General features: G+C 49.9%; 1 protein-coding gene, 1 long non-coding RNA gene and 1 pseudogene across 2 annotated transcripts; 2 read left to right on the forward strand and 1 right to left on the reverse strand.

The window, feature by feature from the left end:
* Positions 1-510: 510 nt before the first annotated feature.
* On the reverse strand, positions 511-4043 carry LOC136500055 (uncharacterized; annotated as a pseudogene).
* Positions 4044-4753: 710 nt separating this feature from the next.
* Positions 4754-7049, forward strand: LOC136501083 (flavonoid 3'-monooxygenase CYP75B137-like). Its single transcript, XM_066496574.1, has 2 exons — positions 4754-5996; positions 6104-7049. The coding sequence occupies exons 1-2, from the start codon at positions 5064-5066 to the stop codon at positions 6752-6754; spliced, it is 1584 nt and encodes a 527-aa protein (XP_066352671.1). The 5' UTR covers positions 4754-5063; the 3' UTR covers positions 6755-7049.
* A 12637-nt stretch (positions 7050-19686) lies between these two features.
* LOC136501016 (uncharacterized) lies at positions 19687-20890 on the forward strand. The gene is made up of 3 exons (XR_010770150.1): positions 19687-19735; positions 20041-20141; positions 20661-20890. It is a non-coding gene; the product is annotated as an uncharacterized lncRNA (long non-coding RNA).
* The last annotated feature ends 690 nt before the right edge of the window (positions 20891-21580 follow it).

The following is a 21580-nucleotide window of genomic DNA, read 5'->3' on the forward strand; positions in this document are numbered from 1 at the left end:
TTGCCACCCTTCTTTGCTCAACCTGACACCTCCTTTCCTCAAATATCATCACCATCGCCAATATCATCTTTTAATAATTTAACATCTGATAAACCTGAAACAAGAACGAATAATGAGTTATGAGGTGTCGTTATTGCTCAAACAACAATACTCAAACTAACAATATGCTACTTTGTACAATTCAAAGAAAATGTACCTTCTGCTCTCAACCAATCCTGCAGGCATACTAAGGCTTAAACTTTCTTGCTTGTTAGTCGGCTTCTGTAGTCGCTAACAATTCTTCCACTAGTGGAAAATGCAGATTTAGAAGCTATAGTCGATGCGGATGCTGCAAACACATCTCTTGCCATACGAGAAACTATAGGATACTTTGTAGAATGCATCATCCACCACTGTAGAATATCAAATTTCTTTTGTCGAGGGAAAAGATCATCTTGCAGATATGCGTCAAGCTAACTTTTCACTCTTCCTTTTTTGTGCTGCAAGATGTTGTTCAAAGTCTGCCCAGCAGTCATCTTCATCAGTACTTCCATCATTGGGCTCTGGTTGTGAGTAGTTTAAATCAGGTGCCATTGATGAATATGTAGAAAACAGATTTTGCAATGTGGCCTTTACCATTTCAGTGTATGCTGGACTTTTATCACCAAAACCAGCGTCCAAACGAAATGATACAAAACTGAGCTTAAACCTAGGATCTAGAACTACTGGAACACATATCTGCAACAAGCATATGTCCCGATATTTCTGAAACTTCAGTTTTATTTTGCTCGCCATAACTACAATGGAAATATCTATATTTGATTTCAAAGTTTCTATTTTTCCTTTGACTTCCCATAGGACATGGAAACAGTGGTTTGTTGTTGGGTATAATGTACCAAAAACTATATTTGTAGCATCATAGAAGGGTTTGAACACATTGCAAAGTAGGTCTACCATGTTTCAATCTATATTAGAAGGCTTGTCCATGTAATTAGGATCTTGTGACTCCATAACATCAAAGACTGCCCTATACTCTATTGCAGACTTCAACATTAAATAAGTTGAGTTCTACTGAGTTGAAACATCAAGAGACGGTCTCTTCTCACAGGATATACCTAATTGTGCAATGATTTCCTCGAAACGTTGTTTACGGGCTTGTGAGCTTCTAATGTACTTGACACTATCTCGAATGCGATCAGTAGCACCATCTATCACCTTAAATCCCTCCTTAACAATAAGGTTCAACACATGCGTTACACAACGCATATGTAGGAGATCACCATTTCCAAGCATAAGGTGTCTTTCTGAAAGATTTTTCCTTAAGGAACCAACCATGTTGTTGTTGTTGTTGTTGTTGTTGTTGTTCTTTGCATTATCTAAGGTGACGCTAAATACCTTGTGCTCTAACTTCCATTCTTGCAAACACTTCAACAATGCATTAAACAAAGTAAAACCATCATGAGGTGAAGCTACAAGACCAAAGCCTATTATTCTCTTCTTCAACATCCAGTCATTATCAATGAAGTGGCAAGTAATACACAAGTAATCTAGGTTTTGATTTGAAGTCCACATATCAACAGTTAACAGTGTTCGCCTAAACGGCCTAAAGGCTGATTAAACGGCAACTAAACGATAAACGGTGGTAAACTGTTTTGTTTAGGGGGTAAACGGAAATTAAACGGTTGACTGTTTAAACGGTAAAAAAAAACGGTCTAAACGGCCTAAACGGAACGGAGATAAACAGTATTAAACAGGCTAGGCTGTTTAGACGAACACGAGGTAAATCTAGTTTAGTTTTGTATGGATAAATTTGTATACTTAAGTTTATTATATTTATAAATGTGTACACTTGATATGTTACATGCATAAATATCTATATTTGGTTCTTTTCACATGCATAAATATATATATACATACCAAAATAATTGATTTTTACTCGGATAAATATTTATAAATGCTAGAATACTTTATTTTTTATATGCACATATATAATTATATGTATTTTTAAAGTACAAAACCGTTTAGACCGTTTAACTTCATTTAAACACTGTGTAAATAGCCTAAACGCTAAACGAAGGGCGACCGTGTAAAGACCGTTTACCGTTTAGGAAAATATTAGTAGTTAGACAGACCCTTGAATTTGAATTTTTGATAGTTTCCCGAAGGGCTAACCTTCGATCCTCATATAAGCTCATAATATCATCAGCAATTGTAGTTCTAGACACTATGGTAAACCAAGGATTTAAGGTAGCAATAAATTTCTGAAATGGTGCATGGTCAACTAAACTAAAGGGCAGCTCCTGCAATACGATAAAGTTAACCATGACTTTATGTAAGACCTCTTGGTAAAACTTCCAATTCTTCAGAGCTAGTGAATCAGGGGATAGTCCTGTGTTCATGCTTTCAACCAATTGGTTCATTCTAGTCCTTACTTTGCACACTTTCAAATGCCTATGACAAGCACTTCTACCATTATCTCGAGTAGCAGACAAGAGCTCCAAACAATGAATACATTTAGCTTGTACTACTAGATTCCCCTCATAAATAGGCTTAAATTATTTCCACACATCAGATCTAAGTTTACGTCTCTTAATTAGTCTTGATGCATCTATACAATAAGTATGTAGGTATTGATTAGTACAAGCATTTACTAAAGTATACATAGTCAGTAATTAAGGGAACCTCATGCAGCAAGAAAATTCATCTAAAGGATCAGGACAGTAGAAACGGGACCCTAACCAAGATAGAACAAATCAACAAAGTCAAGACAACAAGAAAAATTTGAGACATAAACTGGTTGCTTCAATATGCAGAAAGTTAAATCTAACCTGGGCCAAGATCAGGAGAAATAAACATTCTTGTATCATCAGATGAAGACAAAGATGGTGATCTTGCATATAGTACCGGAGACTGTCTCATCCTTGTTGACTGTAGCATTCTATTAAGTACAGGAGATCTCACATAATGCACACGTGAAGCAGGTGACTTCCTCTACATTCCTTCTAGATGATTTGAAGCATTAACAACAGATGACTTTCGTTTTGACAGCAAGGATTTGATCCTATCCACGCTCCTTGATGCTGCATCTTTGCCAAGATTAGGAGAAGCAGTCGTTCTTGTATCATCAGGTAAGGTTGAAGATGACAATCCTTCACATGGTGACCTCTGGTGTTTGGCTCTGGAGTGGCGCATCCTTGGCGATGCTAGGATCCTATTCAGTAGCGGGGACCTCACAAATTGCACGTTCGAAGCAGATGACTTCCTCCGCTTCTCTGTTGGAGGCTTTGGAGCATTAACAGCAGATGACACCCGTTTCACTAGCAATGACTTCTTCACGTTCACACTCCTTGAAGTTGTATGCTTACTGCTTTGTTGATCTACTTCTTGACCACTCAATTCTTCTGGCGCAAGCTCAGATGGCAGGATTGCCATGTCCACACCAGCACATCTAGATAGAATACAATAACATGATAAGCTAGAGGACAACCAAATGGTGGCAACAAAATATGGACTACAGTAAAATTAAATATTTGTAGTAGACGATTTAAAAGACCATATTTAAAGATTTCTAGACAATAATTAATCCCGTTTTTAGTTTGTGTTCATGCTCAAAATTGGTTCGGTCCAATTTTTATATGAACACTATGTTCTGGTGATTAATATGAACTCGACGTAGGACTGTGGAGTCTGTATAATTTCTTTAGGGTCCTAAAACACAAATGCAACTAAAAACACTCTGCTGAAATCATCCTTTGCACTATGAGTGTCAACTCTATAATCTGCTCTACTTCGTATATCAGTTCAAGAGAGAACTGTAGAGGTAAACAACCAAAACCAAAGGGAACCGAGCAAAATCCTTACCCATATTTATCTGTCTATAAGAAATTGCTGGACGACGAAGCCACACCCGAGATCTAGCGCCCCAATCCCGCAGAAGTCGACGCTAGGATCTTGGAGGCTTCATGGCCCCCGTCCTCTCCTGCCTCCTCTTGCTCCACCATGGAGGAGCACGAGTCGAGGGCTAGGTTTCCGCCGCCTGCTACGTCCGGAATCGGCATTTCCATCTACGCCAAGGGCCAGGACGAGTTGGAAGGGAGAGCAGAGGAGGGTGATGCCCGACGGCTGACGCCATTGTACCGTGACAACGCGATAGCGGTAGGGTTCAGGGCGAGACGGAAGAGAGAGCAAAGGAGGGTGTTGCGGGTCTTGTGGGTTGTTGCGAGCTTTGTCTCTTGCCCAACGGACTTGCCGGGTTCAAAGACGTTGGGCCACACTACAGCCACGAAGAAAAACTTTGTGGGGCGAGTGTGCGGGTCTCGTTAAGAGCCCGCCCCGCCTGCAACGTGAGGTGGTGCGGTCAGCCGGCGTCGATTTCTCCGGCCGTCGGGCATCACAAGTACTATACAAGTGATGCGAAGCGACACGTACGGCGGGCCACACTCCATCGACAGGTCCAAACCCATGCCCATGGTTGCTACCGTACCCGCCGGCCAAGCGCGTACCACCCGAGAACCAGCAAATCCAATGAAACTGATTTTCGTGAGAAAAGATCTGCCAAAGCACGAGATGTCGCCCATTTTAAATGTTTAAAATACAACACGCCCAATTAAATGAGAATGTGACACAACACGCCCAATTATCTACTCTATCTATCTCAACTAGTAGACGCTACGGTTCTTTGAGAGCCAGGAGCTGCTGCGCCTGCGCGCGTCTGGTGCGGTGCGTGTGCGTCCAAAAGGACCCCACGCGACATCGTTTTCGCAGTGGGTCGTTGTCGGCCCTGAGCACGCACCCCACGCCGCATTGTTTTCGCGGTGGGTCGTCGGCCGTGAGCGCGCGGCGTGTCGGGACGCGACAAACGCCGCATCTCCGGTCGCGCCCCCCGCCTCCGTGCTCCCGTCCACAGGCAGAGATGCCATCACCGTCCCGGTGGGCTGGGAAATATCGCGGCCTGGACGGCCGCCACCGCCCGCGCCCGGTATAATTTCTGTCTGCCACCCATCACACTGCACGTCTGCACCCCGTCCCGCTCCCAGGCTCCCAGACGTGCACGACTGTCTGCTCTGCCCGGCCTCTCCTTAGCCATGGACGCCGCCGCCGCAGCAGCCTCCACCACGCTCCTCTACGGCGCGCTCCTCCTGGCGGCGTTCCTCTTCGTGGCCGCCGCGGTGCGCGGCCGCGGGAGCAAGAGCAACGGCGGCGGTCTTCCGCCGGGTCCCACGGGCCTGCCGCTGGTGGGCAGCCTGCCGTCGCTGGACCCGCAGCTGCACGTCTACTTCGCGCGCCTCGCGGGCAGGTACGGGCCCATATTCTCCATCCGCCTGGGCTCCAAGCTGGGCGTGGTGGTCAGCTCCCCGTCCCTGGCGCGCGAGGTGCTGCGCGAGCAGGACCTCGTCTTCTCCGGCCGCGACGTCCCGGACGCGGCGCGCTCCATCTCCTACGGCGGCGGGCAGAACATCGTGTGGAACCCCGTCGGCCCCACGTGGCGGCTCCTGCGGCGGGTGTGCGTCCGGGAGATGCTCAGCCCCGCGGGGCTGGACAACGTGCACGGCCTCCGCGCGCGCGAGTTCAGGGCCACGCTCGCACACCTCCAGGCGCAGGCCCGCGCCGCGGCCCCCGTCGACGTCGGCGCGCAGATGTTCCTCACCGTCATGAACGTCATCACGGGCACGCTGTGGGGCGGCAACGTCGGCAGCGACAGCGAGCGCGCCGCGGTGGGCAAGGAGTTCAGGCACCTCGTCGCCGAGATCACCGACATGCTCGGCGCGCCCAACGTGTCCGACTTCTTCCCGGCGCTCGCGCGCTTCGACCTGCAGGGGATACGGAAGAAGTCCGACGTGCTCAAGGAGCGGTTCAACCAGATGTTCGCCAGGATCATCGAGCAGAGGGTCAGCGCCGAGCGCGCCGGCGGCCAGCCCCCGGCGCCCGACTTCTTGGAGTACATGCTCAAGCTCGAGAAGGAAGGCGGCGACGGGAAGGCATCCTTCACCATGACCAACGTCAAGGCACTGCTCATGGTATGATTCATCGAGCACCTGCTAGCTGCTAATCACCCAACCTGTACGTCACTTAGTAGTACTACTCCAATTAATACGGCTAATGCATCCAATAAAACGAACGGCAGGACATGGTGGTCGGGGGCACGGAGACCACGTCGAACACCGTGGAGTGGGCCATGGCGGAGCTGATGCAGAAGCCGGAGCTCCTGGCCAAGGTGCGGCAGGAGCTGGACGAGGTGGTGGGCAGGGACGCGGTGGTGGAGGAGTCGCACCTCCCGCAGCTGCACTACCTGCATGCGGTGCTCAAGGAGACGCTGCGGCTGCACCCGGCGCTGCCGCTGATGGTGCCGCACTGCCCCAGCGCCGACGCGACGGTGGGCGGGTACCGCGTCCCCGCGGGGTGCCGCGTGTTCGTCAACGTGTGGGCGATCATGAGGGACCCCGCCGTGTGGAAGGACCCGCAGGAGTTCATCCCGGAGAGGTTCCTGGGCGGTGGCGCCGGCGGCGAAGGCGAAGGGCGCAAGTGGGACTTCAACGGCAGCGAGATGGAGTACCTCCCGTTCGGGTCCGGGCGCAGGATCTGCGCCGGCATTGCCATGGCCGACCGCATGACGGCCTACTCGCTGGCCATGCTGCTGCAGGCGTTCGACTGGGAGCTGCCGGCCGGCGCGAGGCTGGAGCTGGACGAGAAGTTCGCGATCGTCATGAAGAAGGCCACGCCGCTGGTGGCCGTGCCGACGCCGAGGCTGTCCAAGCCTGAGCTCTACGCCGCCTAGTCCATGTCCATCCACGATCCACATCCACTGGAATGGGTCATTGCACAGAAGAATGTAACACATTTTGGCCATCTGTGAGCCCTCGTGAATACGTTGTATACTGAACAGTGATGTTTTACAATTTTAGTCATAAACTCACAAGATGAACAGTATCAATTGAAAGCTCCATAGATCGTTACTTCTACCTATGGACAAATTTGACACGCGTGCGACAGCACCCGTTGAATGGTGGATGGCCGTGTGCGCCAGAGAATCTGCTCTTGTTATCTCTTGTTATCCGATCCATTCTCTGATAGCAAGGCGTGTGGACTTTGGTGCATGCATGTGTGATGTGTCACGGCTGCAACTGCGAGTGACTTTTAGGAGCAAGTTGCAGGCTGCAGTGCAGGGACACCTGACTACCTGAGAGATTTGCATCTGATGGTTCGAAGTTTTATGGTCCTTCGAAATGAGTTTTGCATTTTATTCCATGACAAAGGGCCTATTTGGCACAGTGAGCTGTTTTTTTAGCCAAACTAGTATATTGCCCATGCTAACGCTACGGGACACATTAATCCAAAATGGTGCCCCCACATAATGCAAGAAAAAATAAACTTCAAAATCACTTGACATGAACCAATAGATGAAAACAAAGGGAGAAAAAGGGAGGGTGTCAGAACCGTGCTAACCCTACGGGCCACGCTAAGTCCAAAATCAATTCAGGGTAGGAAATTGCAATTGACCTCATAATTGCATCAATCATCATTTGGATATTCAGGTTTTCATCATAGGTGAAGACATAGAAAAGAAGATGATAATTTAAAAAAAAGGCAAAAGGTAATTAAGCAAGTAGATATCCATTGATATCCTTGTAGGCAAAAGAGTTCCCCTTTGTGTTAACCACTTGCACCCCACGCTGATTGTGAAAAGTTGCAAATGTCATTTGTCTTGTGGCCTTGGTAACAAGTCCACAAAAAATGAGATACTTGATGCCAGTTTGAGTGTAGCCTATACCTGCCTTACCAGACAATCTCAAGCAAGCAAGAAAAACAAAATTGTAGAGATCGATTAAAGGAATAATAAAACAAAAAAAAAAAGCCTGACAAAATCAGGCGCCTATCTTCAGATCACATTTTGTACTGTATAAAATGGCAATGCCAAGAAGACAAGCAAACACCTAATTATACACAGGGCTAAAGGGAAATTAAAATACTCCTGTTCAGAAGTTTCAGTTGGTCTAGATCATTGTACAGAACTGCTCCAGATAGGAGAACATACCAATAGAATTTGTTTATTCTCCCATCACGAATTAAGGGTGCATATAGAGTTGGCATTCTTGTGTGTAACATCAGATTCTCTCCATTTCTGCCCGGTGGTCACCCTGGTGGGATTATCTGCCAAGTTCATCAAAGTTCCAAGAAATTTTAAAAGTCTTGAATACTGAACCAAGAGCAAAACCACAAATCAAGTGCTTGAATATTGAAGACTAAAATAGCACCAACTTTTGTAATTCAGTAACACTTTTACCACGTCAAAATTTAGCAATCACCAGATAGAATATTTTTGGCTATAAGCAATTTGTATAATTGTACTGTTGCACAAATAATGATCAAATTGAGAGCATTCAAAGTCTTGATAAATTGATCTGACGAGCTGGTAGACTTAAAAAAAAAGCTAATGAGCCCCATCTATTCTCGCATCAAACTGGTTCTGTTATTCAAGTGAAATGACATACTGCATGGACAGACTCATGCAAATACTAAAGCCATTCACAGGATATATTATTTCTTTACTAATCTGAAGTCTAGATAGAACAGGAACTATGGAAGATAAAATAGATGCAACAATCAAATGGTACATGGAAGGGCAGGCCTGGTGCAGTGGTGAGAGCTGTCTCACTGAGTCACCAGGTCGTGGGTTCGAAGCAGCCTCTCCGCAGATTTTGCGGGGGAAAGGCTTGTCTCGGTTTATCCCTTCCCCAGACCCCACTCATGTGGGAGCCTCCGGCACTGGATCTGCCCTAATCAAATGGTACATGGAAAAAATCAGGAATCTTCTCAAGTTGATATGGGATATGGTTGCTATGCCACCATGCTCAAGCCAGCAGCAGCCACCCCTACTGCTCTGAAATGGAACATTATTACCTACCTTTACTGCTCTGATATCAAGGTTTATTTCGAGGACTGAGAAGGATCGAAGTTGTGCTTCGTCATCAGGTCGTAGTTCATGGATGCTAGCTGAGAGATATTCTGCACATCATCACAGAAAAAAGAAGGAAAGGCTTGGGCGTCTGAAGTCTCACAAGGAGGGATCAGTTTATGATACAGCCATACAGGACACTCACATCTTGTGTTCTCCGCAGGGGCAAGTGATACGGCGCCGGCGGTGTGGTGAACGGAGGGGAGAGTGGAGAAGGAGGCTGGATTGAGAATTGGAACGCAGAGGATAGCGAGGAACCTCGGCGGTGGGATCTGGTGGGATCTTCTCAGGTGGTCACGGCTGAAGCGCTCGACGCCATCGTCAAAGGGAAACTCCCACCCCGATACAGGGAGAGTTTGTTCCTTCTTCGATATCCCCTGGTTACAATCTAGATGCCCCTTTATAGAACAGAGACATATCTCCTAACAAATCAACCAAATCTCCTAAAATGTCTCCCTGACCCTTACTTTCCTAACAAACCGGGCCTTAGCCACGGTTGGACTCTTTGGACTCTCGTGGACGCCTAGGCCGGCGCGTATACTGGCGGCCAACGAAGGAATCCACAACACTTCCCTCCTCCCCAACAAACAGCTCGTCCGCGAGCTGAAACTGCAGATACAGCTCCTTGAAGTCTTTGACAGGCTCCCACGAAGCTTCAGCTGCAGCACGGCCCTCCCACTGCACAAGTAACTCCCAGCGACCACGGTTCAAACGTGCACAGACCCCACCTGAGAAGGAGTAGGCACCACGCGGTCATGAAGAATGGACGGCAGAGGTACCAACTCAGCTGGAGGGTCGTCCTCAAATTTCTTCAGCAACGCCACATGAAAGACATCATGGATTCTGGCCTTTGGAGGAAGGCGCAGGTGAGAAGCCACAACACCAATCCGCTCCGTGACTTGATAAGGCCCAAAGTAACGAGGCCCAAGCTTGGAGGATGATGCTGGAGTGATGCCGACAGCTGTGCGATGCTGAAGATGGAGCAGAACCCAATCACCGACTGCGTACTCCACAGAGCGCCGTTTCTTGTTCTGGTGCTCAGTCATGACATCCTGAGCCAGCAGCAGCCGATCACGGATATCCTGCAGGAAAGCGTCGCGGTCACGAAGCTGCTGATCCACAGCAGCCACCTTGGCCGTGCCGGCTGTATAGGACAGCAAGGTTGGCGGAGCACGGCCATAGACAACCTCAAAAGGAGTGGCGCGAAGGGCGGACTGGAATCAAGTGTTGAAGCAATACTCCGCCCATGGTAACCACTGCAGCCACGAGCTCGGACGATCGCCAGCGAGGCACCGCAAATACATGACAATGATGCGGTTTGTTACCTCAGACTGTCCATCCGTCTGAGGGTGGAAAGCGCAGCTGCGGAGCAACTTGACCCCCCCAAGACAGAACAACTCCTCCCAGAAGATGCTAGTGAAGACCGGGTCTCGATCGCTCACTATAGAACATGGAAACCCATGGAGCCGGACGATGTTCTCAAAGAAGGCACGGGCCACTGATTGCGCTGAATATGGATGGCTGAGGGCAATGAAATGTGCCATCTTGGAGAACCGGTCGACAATGGTGAGGATGACCGATTTTCCGCTGACACGCGGAAAGCCTTCTACAAAATCCATGGCGATGTCGCTCCAGACATGCTCCGGCACGGGCAGTGGCTGTAGGAGACCGGCCGGATGCAAATGCTCAGTCTTGTTCCGCTGACAAACCGAGCAACTGCGGATGAAATCACGGACAAGGCGGCGTGCACGGCTGTTGTAGAAGGACGCACGCAGCCGGTGTAATGTCTTCTGAGCTCCCTCATGACCTGTGTCGTGAACCTCCTGCAGAAGCTGAGGCCACAGGCACAAAGATGCGCCCCTGGAACAGCAGCAGCCCATCAACAAGAGTCCAGCCAGCAGGGGCTATGCCAGCTGCCAGCTGGTCGCGCAGACTTTGTGCTTGGCCGTCGGCCTGCAGCTCGGCCCGTAGAGCGTCGTAGAGGTTGAAGATGGGCGCGGACAGAGACCGAACTGCAGGAAGGTCTTCATCCCGGCGAGATAAGGCATCGGCGACGGTGTTGAGTCTCCCAGGTCGGTAATCAACAGTGATGTTGTAGCCGAACAGCTTGGTGACCCAAGTGTGCTGCGGAATTGTAGTGAGGCACTGATCCAATATGAACTTCAAGCTCCAATGATCTGTACGAACAGTGAATGGACGCCCCCCACAAATACGGCCGCCAATAACGGACCGCCTTCACCAAACCGATGAGCTCGCGCTCATATGCCGGCAACTTGGCATGATGGGGAGCGACCGCCCTGCTGCTGAAGGCCACCGCACCGTCCCCCTGATGGAGAACAGCACCGAACCCTGCCCCCGACGCGTCGCAGTCGACGATGAAGCACTTGGAGAAGTCAGGAAGCTGGAGCAGGGGCGCCGTCATCAGCGCCCTTTTGAGGGCCAACAACGCCCCATCGGCCTCCGGTGTCCAGGAGAACGCCTTGCGCTTCAAGAGTGTCGTCAAGGGCTCCGCCACACCGCCATAACCGGCGATGAACTTCCGGTAGTATCCGGTCAAGCCCAGGAACCCCCCGGAGAGCGCGGGCCGTGAGAGGCCGCGGCCAAGCCTCCACTGCCTCCACCTTCACCAGATCCATGGCAATGCCCTCAGCTGATATGATGTGACCGAGGTATGCCACCGAGGGTTCGCCAAAAAAACACTTGGAGCGCTTGGCGAAGAGACGGTGAACGCGCAGCTGCTGCAGCACTGTTCACACATGCTGAAGGTTTCTGCCCAGGAAGAACTGAAGATCAAAATATCATAAAAAAACACAAGCACAAAGCGGCAAATGTAGAGCTTCAAAATATCATTCATAAGTGCTTGGAACGTTGCAGGGGCGTTGTGAGGCCAAACGGCATGACGAGGAATTCGAAGTGGCCGCGGTGCGTTCGAAACGCGGTCTTGGCGATATCATCCGGGTGCATGCGCACCTGATGGTACCCGCTGCGAAGATCAATCTTGATGAAGAAGCGGGCACCGCGCAGCTCGTCCACCACCGGAATAGGAAACTTGTCCTTGACAGTGCAATCGTTGAGAGCGCGGTAGTCAACGCAGAAGCGCCAACTGTCATTGTGCTTGCAAACTAGGAGCACCGGGGAGGAGAACGGCGAAGTAGACTCCCGGATGATCCCTTGCGCCAACATGTCGTCGCACTGGCGCTCGATCTCGTCCTTGAGGAGTTGCGGGTATCGGTATGGCCGCACAGCCACAAGAGGCGAGCCAGGCACGAGGTGGATGCGGTGGTCGTGGCGGCGACCTGGTGGCAGTCCGCGCGGCTCCTCGAAGATGTCGGCGTATGACTGCAAGAGCTCCTCCAGCACACCCCGGGGGTCGGCGATGATGCGGACAGCCATGCCAGGGCGGCCCATGCCGATCCAGTGGTGCGAGCGCCCGTTGTACCAGAAGGCCATCGAGAGGGCGGCGAAGTCCCAAACGATAGGCCCCAAAGTACGAAGCCACTGGACGCCGAGGACGAGGTCGAAGGCGCCAAGGTCGAGGGCGAAGCAGTCGATGGCGAAGCGCTTGCCCTGGATGACGACATCGGTGGCAAGGCACACGCCTGGGCTGCGCACGCGATCGCCATTGGCCACCATGACGTTGAGGCCGGCGCGTGGGGTAACCGAGAGGCCCAGGCGAGCGGGCACATCGGAGTGGATGAAGGTGTGCGTGGAACCGGTATCCACCGGTGCCTTGAACAGGACGCCTCCAATGGTAACCTGCAGCAGCATGGAATCAATAGGCCCGAGGCCGGTCAGTGCGTGCAAGGAGATCTCCAAGTCGATGACATCGTCGCCGAACGGATCGTCCTCGCCCTCCGCAAGGTCCATGAGGAAGACGCCCTTCGCCGCGCATTTGTGGTCCTTGGAATAAGGCTCTAGGCAGAAGTAACATTGGCCATTCTGCCGCTTCTCCTGTATCTCCGCCTGTGTAAGACGACAAAAGCGAGAGCGCGGCCCTTCCGTCTTGCTGTCCTGCACACCCGCACCAGTTGACACAGAGGCACGGCGAGTAGAGGACTTGGGCGGCGACGAACTGTTGACGGTGGAGGCCTCCACCTAGTGGCGCTGCTCATACGCCCGCGCCAAACTCATGGCATGCTACAGGTCGACTGGGTACTGGAGTTCCACATTTGAGGCCAACGGCTGACCTAGCCCACCGGTGTAGAGGTCAATGGCCGTCTGCGTGGAGAGGTTGTCGCAGCGGGAGAGCAGGGCTTGGTAGCGCCGAGAGTATTCCTCCATTGTGCCCGTGCGGACCAGGGCCTTGATCTCGACAACAAAGTTAGTGCGAATTGGCGGACCAAAGTGGAGGTTGACGAATTCGACGAAGCGCGGCGAAGAGATCATCCCAAAATCGCGCTCCATCTAGTAGTACCACTCGGCCACGGTGCCATCCAGGTGCAACAATGCCATCCAGACCTTCTCGTCCTCCGTCACACGGTGTCCGCGAAAGTAGTTGTCACATTTGTTGAGCCACGTGAGCGGATCAGACTCCCCATCGAAGCTAGGAAACTGAAACTTCGGTGGCCTATGGGGTTCACGACGGCCGGCGACATCGTCACAGCAGCGCCCTCCGCGGCCAAAGGCGCAACTGCCGTAGTCGTAGTCGCGCCCAAAGGCGCCAAGGTCGAAGTGACGTCCACCAGAGTCGAAATCGCGGTCATCACGAATGCCGTAGTCACGGCCGCGACCGCCACGCTCGTCCAAGTCGCGGGCGCCCCGACTGTAGAAGTCGCGACCGAAGTCGTCCTGATCACGACGCGCAAACCGATCGTGCGAGTCGAAATAGCGTGTGCGGTCTCGAAGCGCGCGGGCGCAGAAATCTTCCCAGGCGCGGTCCCGAGCAGAGCCACGGGCGTCGTAGTCCTCGCGGTCTTCACGGTGGGCGCCGCTGTCGTCGCGATGGACATCCCCGCCGCCAGCCGCGTCCGCCCCCCCCCCCCCCCCCCCTTGCTTGCATAAATCGGGCTTGCCAGTCTCAAAGCGCACTAGGAGGCGGTTGGTGATAGTGGTAAGCTGACTGAAGATACGGTCCAGTTTTGCATCCAGTTTCGCCTCAAAGGCTGCAAGGTTGAAGGGAGTGCTGGACATGGTTGTCGATGCACTCGTGGAGGTCTCCGATACCAAATTGATACGGCGTCGGCGGTGTGGTGAACGGAGGGGAGAGTGTTGAAGGAGGCTGGATTGAGAATTGGAACGCAGAGGATAGCGAGGAACCTCGGCGGTGGGATCTTCTCCGGCGCTCGACGCCACCGTCAAAGGGAAACTCCCACCCTGATACAGGGAGAGCTTATTCCTTCTTCGATATCCCCTGATTACAATCTAGATGCCCCTTTATAGAACAGAGACATATCTCCTAACAAATCAACCAAATCTCTCCCTGACCCTTACTTTCCTAACAAACCGGGCCTTAGCCACGGTTGGACTCTCGTGGACGCCTAGCCCGGCACCTATACTGGCGTCCAACGAAGGAGTCCTCAACAGCAAGCCCCTCCTGTTCCCCTAAAAAAATCATATCACAGTGCTGATTGCTACCTCAATCCGATGAAACCAAATAGTAGATGGTGTGGAGTTTGCCAACTTTGCTCCACTTCAAGGTAAATGAGAAATAATCCAATTCCATTTTCCCAACAAAACTATTCTCTGATACCGCTGCAGCTCCAAAAACAGCAACCGACTACAGAAGCAAACGCCATTTTCGGTACCATTTTCCTAGGAGGTTATTGGAGTATAAAAAAGCAATCATCTATTCATTGAAGTGGTGAAATTGGAAAAAAAAAATCAATAAACAATCAGCAGCACAAGCACCAGATTCAATTATGAAGCAATTCAGAGCAATGCAAGTTACACAGAGAACTTTGAACTAAAAAAATGACCGAAACAAGGAAAACGGAAGAGCTCACCGAGGCAGCAGGAAGCTTATTGGGGTGTCGCTAGCAGAGACCGTGGAAGTTTTGTTACTGCTGCGAGCAGAATGAATATTGTAGAATTAGTAAAGTAGGATTTGATTATTTATCATGAGAACCACAGGAACCCCTAAAACTGATGACAGTACCTGATTAATCACCACTCCTGTTCGTAGTCTTCAGGCTTGCGAGGCGCTTTCCATCTCCAAATCCATCTATTGGAGAGAAGAAAAAAAACCTAAATTTCAGTAATTCCACCAGGAGGTCGACAGTTTGGTTAGTTTTTTCTTGTCTTACCCACCGAGCGGAGGATTTGGCCAGAGCTGCAAACCTCGATTTCCAGCAGCCAAGCAGGGCGGCATGGATGCGGCTAGGAGCACGGGATGCATCGACAGCGCATTGGATGGCTCGAAGTAGGAGGATTACCACGTACTGGGCAGTAGTAGACGGAGCAGAAGGGGGCCGGCCGGAGGCGTCACGCGCGGCGCGGCGGCCGTTTGACCCGCATGCCCTGGCCGGCCGCCGTGCAGGCTGCCTCCCCCGGCGCTGGCGGCCCCGCCCGGCTTCGCGCCTCGCCAGGCGGCGGCGCCCTATCCTGGAACTCCCCGAGCAGCGCTACGACCCGGCGCCAGCGCACCCGCGCCGATGCCCTGCGCGCCACCAGCGCGGCGGCGACCGCTGCCACGCCGAGCCCGACCCTCCGCATCTGCCGTTGGGGGCGCCGACCGCCGGGGCCCCGTTCGCGCCGCTGCGGCGCCCACGGAGAAGATTCAGACCTGTGACCACGTAGGAGCGCGCGGCGATCTCCTTGATGGCCTCGGCCACTCCCGCGCGGTCAAGGTTCCCCACAGCCGCGTCGGCCTCGATGGCCGCCTCGTCCACTCCGTCGACACGAACGGGGAGAGAGCGTCTACTAGAGGGGAAAAATTTTGGGGAATCCAGGGATCGAACCGTGGGTGCACCGCGCGGGCGTGGGGGCGGAGGGAGGGCGTGCGACCGAAGGAGGTGCAGATCCGTTGAAGGATGACCGTCGGATATGGTTAAGGACGGAGAAGAGTTACGTTTTTACGATGATGTTTTTTTTTTGTCTATTTTAGTGTGGATTTAGCTTTTAGGTCGTAGCGGTGAGAAAAGATAATTGTTGAATATATATAGAATAATTTAATTTTTTTTAAACTTGCCTTTCAATAACTCAACCGGCCGAGGCCTCGTACAAGATCAAATCACTAGCAAACGCTGCAGTTACATGCCACCTCTCCGAGCGATTTGTACTAGTGACCTACTTTGGCTAACAAATGTGCAATCTTATTATAATTTCTACTAACACGATAAAAAGAAAATTCTTGAAAGGCAAGTCTAAATTGATCTATCTCCTGTAATACCGGATCAACGATGGACCTGTGTGACTCCTCCTTCCATCCAGATCAGCCGGTTGATCCCCTCAGCAAACACTATTTATCAACCAGCCGCTACAGTATTTCTCCCTCACAAAACCGGCCAGTTTCAGTCAAGTTTCAGACCAGCGAACGGGGCTAGCTCGAGGCTATCAGTCTCCAAAGCAATCCGCTGTAGCCCCAATTCTACAGCCAGCGTCAATCCATCATGGCACGCCATTGCTTCCATTGTGCACACATCTAAGCAGTGATCATACCACTGCGCTTGCGCCGCATGAAAACCTCCATGATGATCTCGAATAATACTTGTTGTCGCTCCTTCCTTTCTGCCCGCATGAAACGCTGCATCGGTATTAACTTTCACCCAGCCTGACGCTAGCGGCTTCCAGCCCGAAGCGACAGACAGGCTCCGGCTTGTGCACCAATTGCCAGAGATCGAAGGCCGTATCCCTTGCCCATAGTGCTGCTTGTTGTATTGTCATCGATTGCTCACCATGACACCGCTTGTTGCGCATCATCCAGAGAGCCCACATGCCACAAAGGATGCCCATACATCAGATCAGAGGCCCAGGTGGTTGTTTGCAAGCTCGGTATGTTAACCCCTGCAGCCAATCTTGTTTGAGACCAAAAATCCTTGGCCACAGTGCAGCCTAGTAGAACATGTCTTATTGACTCTTCTGGTGCTCCACGTGTTTGAATCAGTGTTTTACAGGGGTAGAGATAGAGATAATAATTTCTAAAACAGTTTCATGATGAGGTTGTTTTTCTCCTTCTCTCACAAAAAAAAAATTATAAATTGAAATAAAGCTGAAAGAAAAAAGTCTATATAACCCCAACGTATGGCAGGTTGTCTACTTTGCCTCCTAAACTATAAAGCCAGACATTATACACCTTAAACTATGCAATACCGTTTAAATAACTCCTTAAGGTCTTATTCGGTTACTCAGTATTCCTCCTAGAATGAATCCAGGTGATCAAAACTTATACAAATTATGCAAGTAAATCGGGTAGTAATGATTTCATGCCACAGTTCCCCTTGAAACGAACGGGCCTAAGTGATTTTGCAAGGTGGTTTTGCTCATGCGGCGGTCTACCTTGAATCCGATGCTCTTCTGCATGCGGCTCAGGCGATTTAGCCGCGCCACCTCCCCGTTCGGCTCATCCTGCTCCACCGCCGCAAAATACACAGACTTAGTTTTGTCGGCAGGAGACAGTGGCGTGCCGTGTGTGGACTCTGCTCTCCCGCACCAAGGCGACCGCACTGCCCTGTGCTGGCAGGACGCCGTGGAGAAGAGGAGGCCGACCACTGCGGGGACGTCGGTCGCTGCCAGAGGAGAAGACGAGCAGCCCTCAGCAATCGAGACGCCAGGCCACTGCTGAAGGACTGTGAGAGGCGGGTGGCCGTGCAGACGGACGCGGACTGCCGCAGGGAAGCGCGCGGATCAGGAGGAGGTGCATGTCTCTGCAGAGCTTGAGGAGAGTCTGCTCTCCATCAACCAATCTGCGTCCCCCATCGGAAGCGCCTCTTTGTCTGCAGAGTTCAGTCCTCAGATCTCAGCGGCTCACTCGCGGATAGGATACGGAACTTGTACTGTCTCAGGTCCTGCGCCAGCCTCGACTTGTCCACTGCGCAGCCTCGAAGGGAGACTGCTGCCGGTGCTGATTCAGTACTAGGCTCAAGTTTAGAGCCTAAACCAGCTCTGTTGATTGACCCCTTTCTCTCATATTCATGGGTAAACAACTCAATCGTTTTTGACAAAAATCATTCATGGTAATATGGTATATAGCTCTACCATTTTGGTTTAAGGACCTAGGGTAAAACCTTAATGCTTTGAAAGATATAAGGTCCCAAAGCTTGGTAAATTTGGTACTAAATGAAATTGGAGTTCAGTATTAGCTAGAGTTCGCATTCATGGCTGCACTAGGTGCTGAAACCAGCCATGTTCTCTAACTTTTTTCTCTCACAATTCCATGTCCAAACTGATGAAGAGAGCGCAGTTCGAGGCAGCCACGGCAACGTTCACCACACCGTCTCCCGTCTCAGCTCAGCCGGCAGCCGCAAATCAAGCCACGACACAGTGGCCGCGGCCACCACGGACTGCACGGTAGCCGTCTCCGGCCGCAGCTCGAGCCCTCAAGGAATGCACGCACGCGCCGCTCCACGACACGCACAGCTAGCGGCGCCGCGGTGCAGGCCGGGACGGGAGCGCAGCGCGGGACGACGGTGCGGGACGGGACAGGAGTGCAGCGCGTGGGAAACCCTGTCCGGCGTGGGAACCTCTCAGCAGCCTTGCCTGAGTTGCCTCTGTATAAAAAGGTGGAAGTATGCGCTGCCTTTCTATGACGTGTGGGCCCAAACACCAACGTTTCAATGTGAGTTAGCTCGGACAGACATGTCAACAATACCACCAGCCAAAACAACTCGGAGTTAAATAACTGGTTTAGAAAAGTTTAGACGTTCAATACGTGGTTTTAAAGTTTAGGGATAAAATAGGCACATCATCAAATGAGAGGGGATTATATAGATTTTTTCTAAAGCTAAAAATAGTAGCTAATCCCAACTTCACCCCACACATGTTGGACCTATCCTGCAAAAAAGACAGTTTTGCCCCACTGTAGAGAGAGAGCGCGCGTGCAAATGCCGATGCCGAGGAAGGAGCACGTGCGCCGGGGGCGCCGGGCGCCATCGGGGGCTCGCTCGCTCGCGGCCACCGGGATTTTAGAGTACTTCGTAGTTCAATTTATTTTTCCTACAAAATTCTTTTCTTCCAAGGAGCCTTAAAATAAAATATAATCTTCACACATACAGGCAGTTTGTTCCCTAAGATAAGTTAAAAAAAACAAAATTGGAAAAGGTAGAGCTAAGTGGTTAGATAAATCCAATTATTGAGAAATTTGAGTTGGACATAGACAAGATTAGGTTTCAGTATCCTAGGAGAGAGACAGAACTTTATAGGACTCCATAGGAGGTTTGGGCAAAATATTAAGTGCAAACTATATCTTCGGTGTAATTCATGAAAACCCCATTAAAATCATATTTAAGAGTTTTCAAAAAAAATTGAAACTATACACACCAACCGTGCATCTATAGATGTGCATTGTCACAAAATTTGAGATTCAAACTCGTTTTGCAAAAATTCATATGAAAATGACAAATTTCATCTGCATATGCTGAAAATTTCATCCGGAGGCCGAGTCGTGGGCGTAGGTGCCGACGCCAGCGCCAGCTCTGGCGTTGCCGGAGGCGGAGGTGGTGGTGCCGACGACAACTCCGGCTCTGGCGTCACTGTCGACGAAGGACTGGGCTTCTCTTGTCGTATCCGTCGCTTACTAAAGCTGAAGGTTCATGTTGTCATTTGTGTCTTCCATTTGATTTTTGATTTCATTCATTTTTGGTTTGGGTGCGGGCACGAGTTCTAGATCTGTCTCCTCCCCACCTTCCTCGCCTACATCCCTGGCATCATGTACGCTGTGTACGCCATCTCAAATTAGTAGCTTATTAGTTTAGCTACTACTGTTTGCTCGCCATATGTATGGTATGGATGCCGATTCCAATACCAGCTAGTACTTAGGTAGCACCTGCTCTGCTGTTCTGTGATTGTATCTATCTGTTCATATGCCGATCGAGCCGAATTGTTTATCAGTGTGTGGTCTTCTTTATTAGTATTGATTCAGACATTTCAGTACATGTTAGTGTATAGTTTGAGGTTCAGTTTTCCTTCAATGTTCAGTGTTTCAGATTTCAGTATTGTAGTTTTTCAATTTTCAGTCATGAACGACGCTGGTGCTGGTTCTTCGGGAGCCCTGTTTCGCACTCATCGGTAGGACGCTGCTGCTGGTTCTCCGAGAAACTTGGTTGCCTCGCCCTCGGTGAGATCCTCTGTCCTATGCTTGTCTTATGACCGTCCAGAGCCCAAACATTGGTCACCTGTGCGGCTGTGCTTCTATAGGGATTCATAGTTGTGGGAGATTCAGATTTTTTTTATCGTCCATTTGCAGGGGAGCAGTAGTTCCCAGTTGCTTTGTAGTTCAGGTGTTTGATAAAATGCCTACTTTAGGCCATATTAGGTTTTTATTTATTGATCAGTGGTCAATATTTTTAGGGTGTCCTTTTTGTGTATATGTTTTCTGATCAATAGCCTATATATGCTCCAAAATCTGAGACCCCAGACATGGGTATGACCACATACTCCATTCAGATTTACACAAATTGGTGGAAACCAAGTTTTGGCTGCAAGTATCACCAGATATTTGTCTCCTCTTTTTTTTCAACAAACTCATAGTCATACAAGAACTCCAAACTTTATTATTTGCATGTTTTTTTGGCTAGCAGTACATAATATGTTTCATTACTGACCGGGGACCGATTTCTCGGTTTGTTGTGCGTAGGCACGTCAACAAAAGGTTCAGCAACCAGTACCAGGCCACCATCGGCGCGGACTTCCTCACCAAGGAGGTCCAAATCAACGACCGTGTCTTCACACCTGCGCGCCTCCAATGTTGTTTCAGTGCCTGATTTTGAGTGTTCGGTTCAGTTTTAGGCGTTCTGTCATGTCATCTTAATTATATATTCATTATAAGTTGTATTTTCTCCCAATCTTTAGTATAAGTTTCCTAAAAATAGCTTCATTATATCTTCAGTATAAATTTCTCTGAATCTAATTTCAGTATTAGTAATATATGTAGAGTGTATCCTTAGATTGTTGCTTACTTTCAGTCTCTAATGGATAAAAAAAGAGTCTGATTAAGTGTTGAAAACTTCCAGATTGTAGTTTGTATCTGATATTTTCTTGTGATGGTATGTGTTTACCTAAGTAGGCTGATCCCATCTCCATTTTTTCACTTCAGGACTTGGTAAAGTGGACTTCACTGTCAGGCACCTATCTTCATCAGTCCAGACATTTCCAAGCTCATTTTCTGGATTCTCAAGTGGCCAGCCTTGCATTAGTCCATTGTCTCGTCAGGTTAGTCATTGATGGAAATATGGAATGACCCTTTTCTTTGTCGATGACTTTTGGTCTGTTTCTGCTTTCTGTTTCCATGTTTTAATGAATGAGCACTAGTCTTTGACTCTATCTTTTTGTCAGTATCCTTAGTTTGGTTTCTCACTCTGTCCAATAATTAGGCCTACAGATTTGGTGACTAGTTCCAACTGACCTCCCCCGTCATTTGTTTTCAGTGTGTGGCTTCTACTGCACCGGCTAACTCACAAACAACTAATATTTGAATTTTCAGTTTTGAATATTTTTTTATTGCTTGCATATATTTCAGTTTTTTTATTACCTGTACTCATTTTTGTCAGTATGGTA

The sequence above is a fragment of the Miscanthus floridulus genome, chromosome 13 (assembly GCF_019320115.1).
Source record: "Miscanthus floridulus cultivar M001 chromosome 13, ASM1932011v1, whole genome shotgun sequence".
NCBI lineage: Eukaryota > Viridiplantae > Streptophyta > Magnoliopsida > Poales > Poaceae > Miscanthus > Miscanthus floridulus.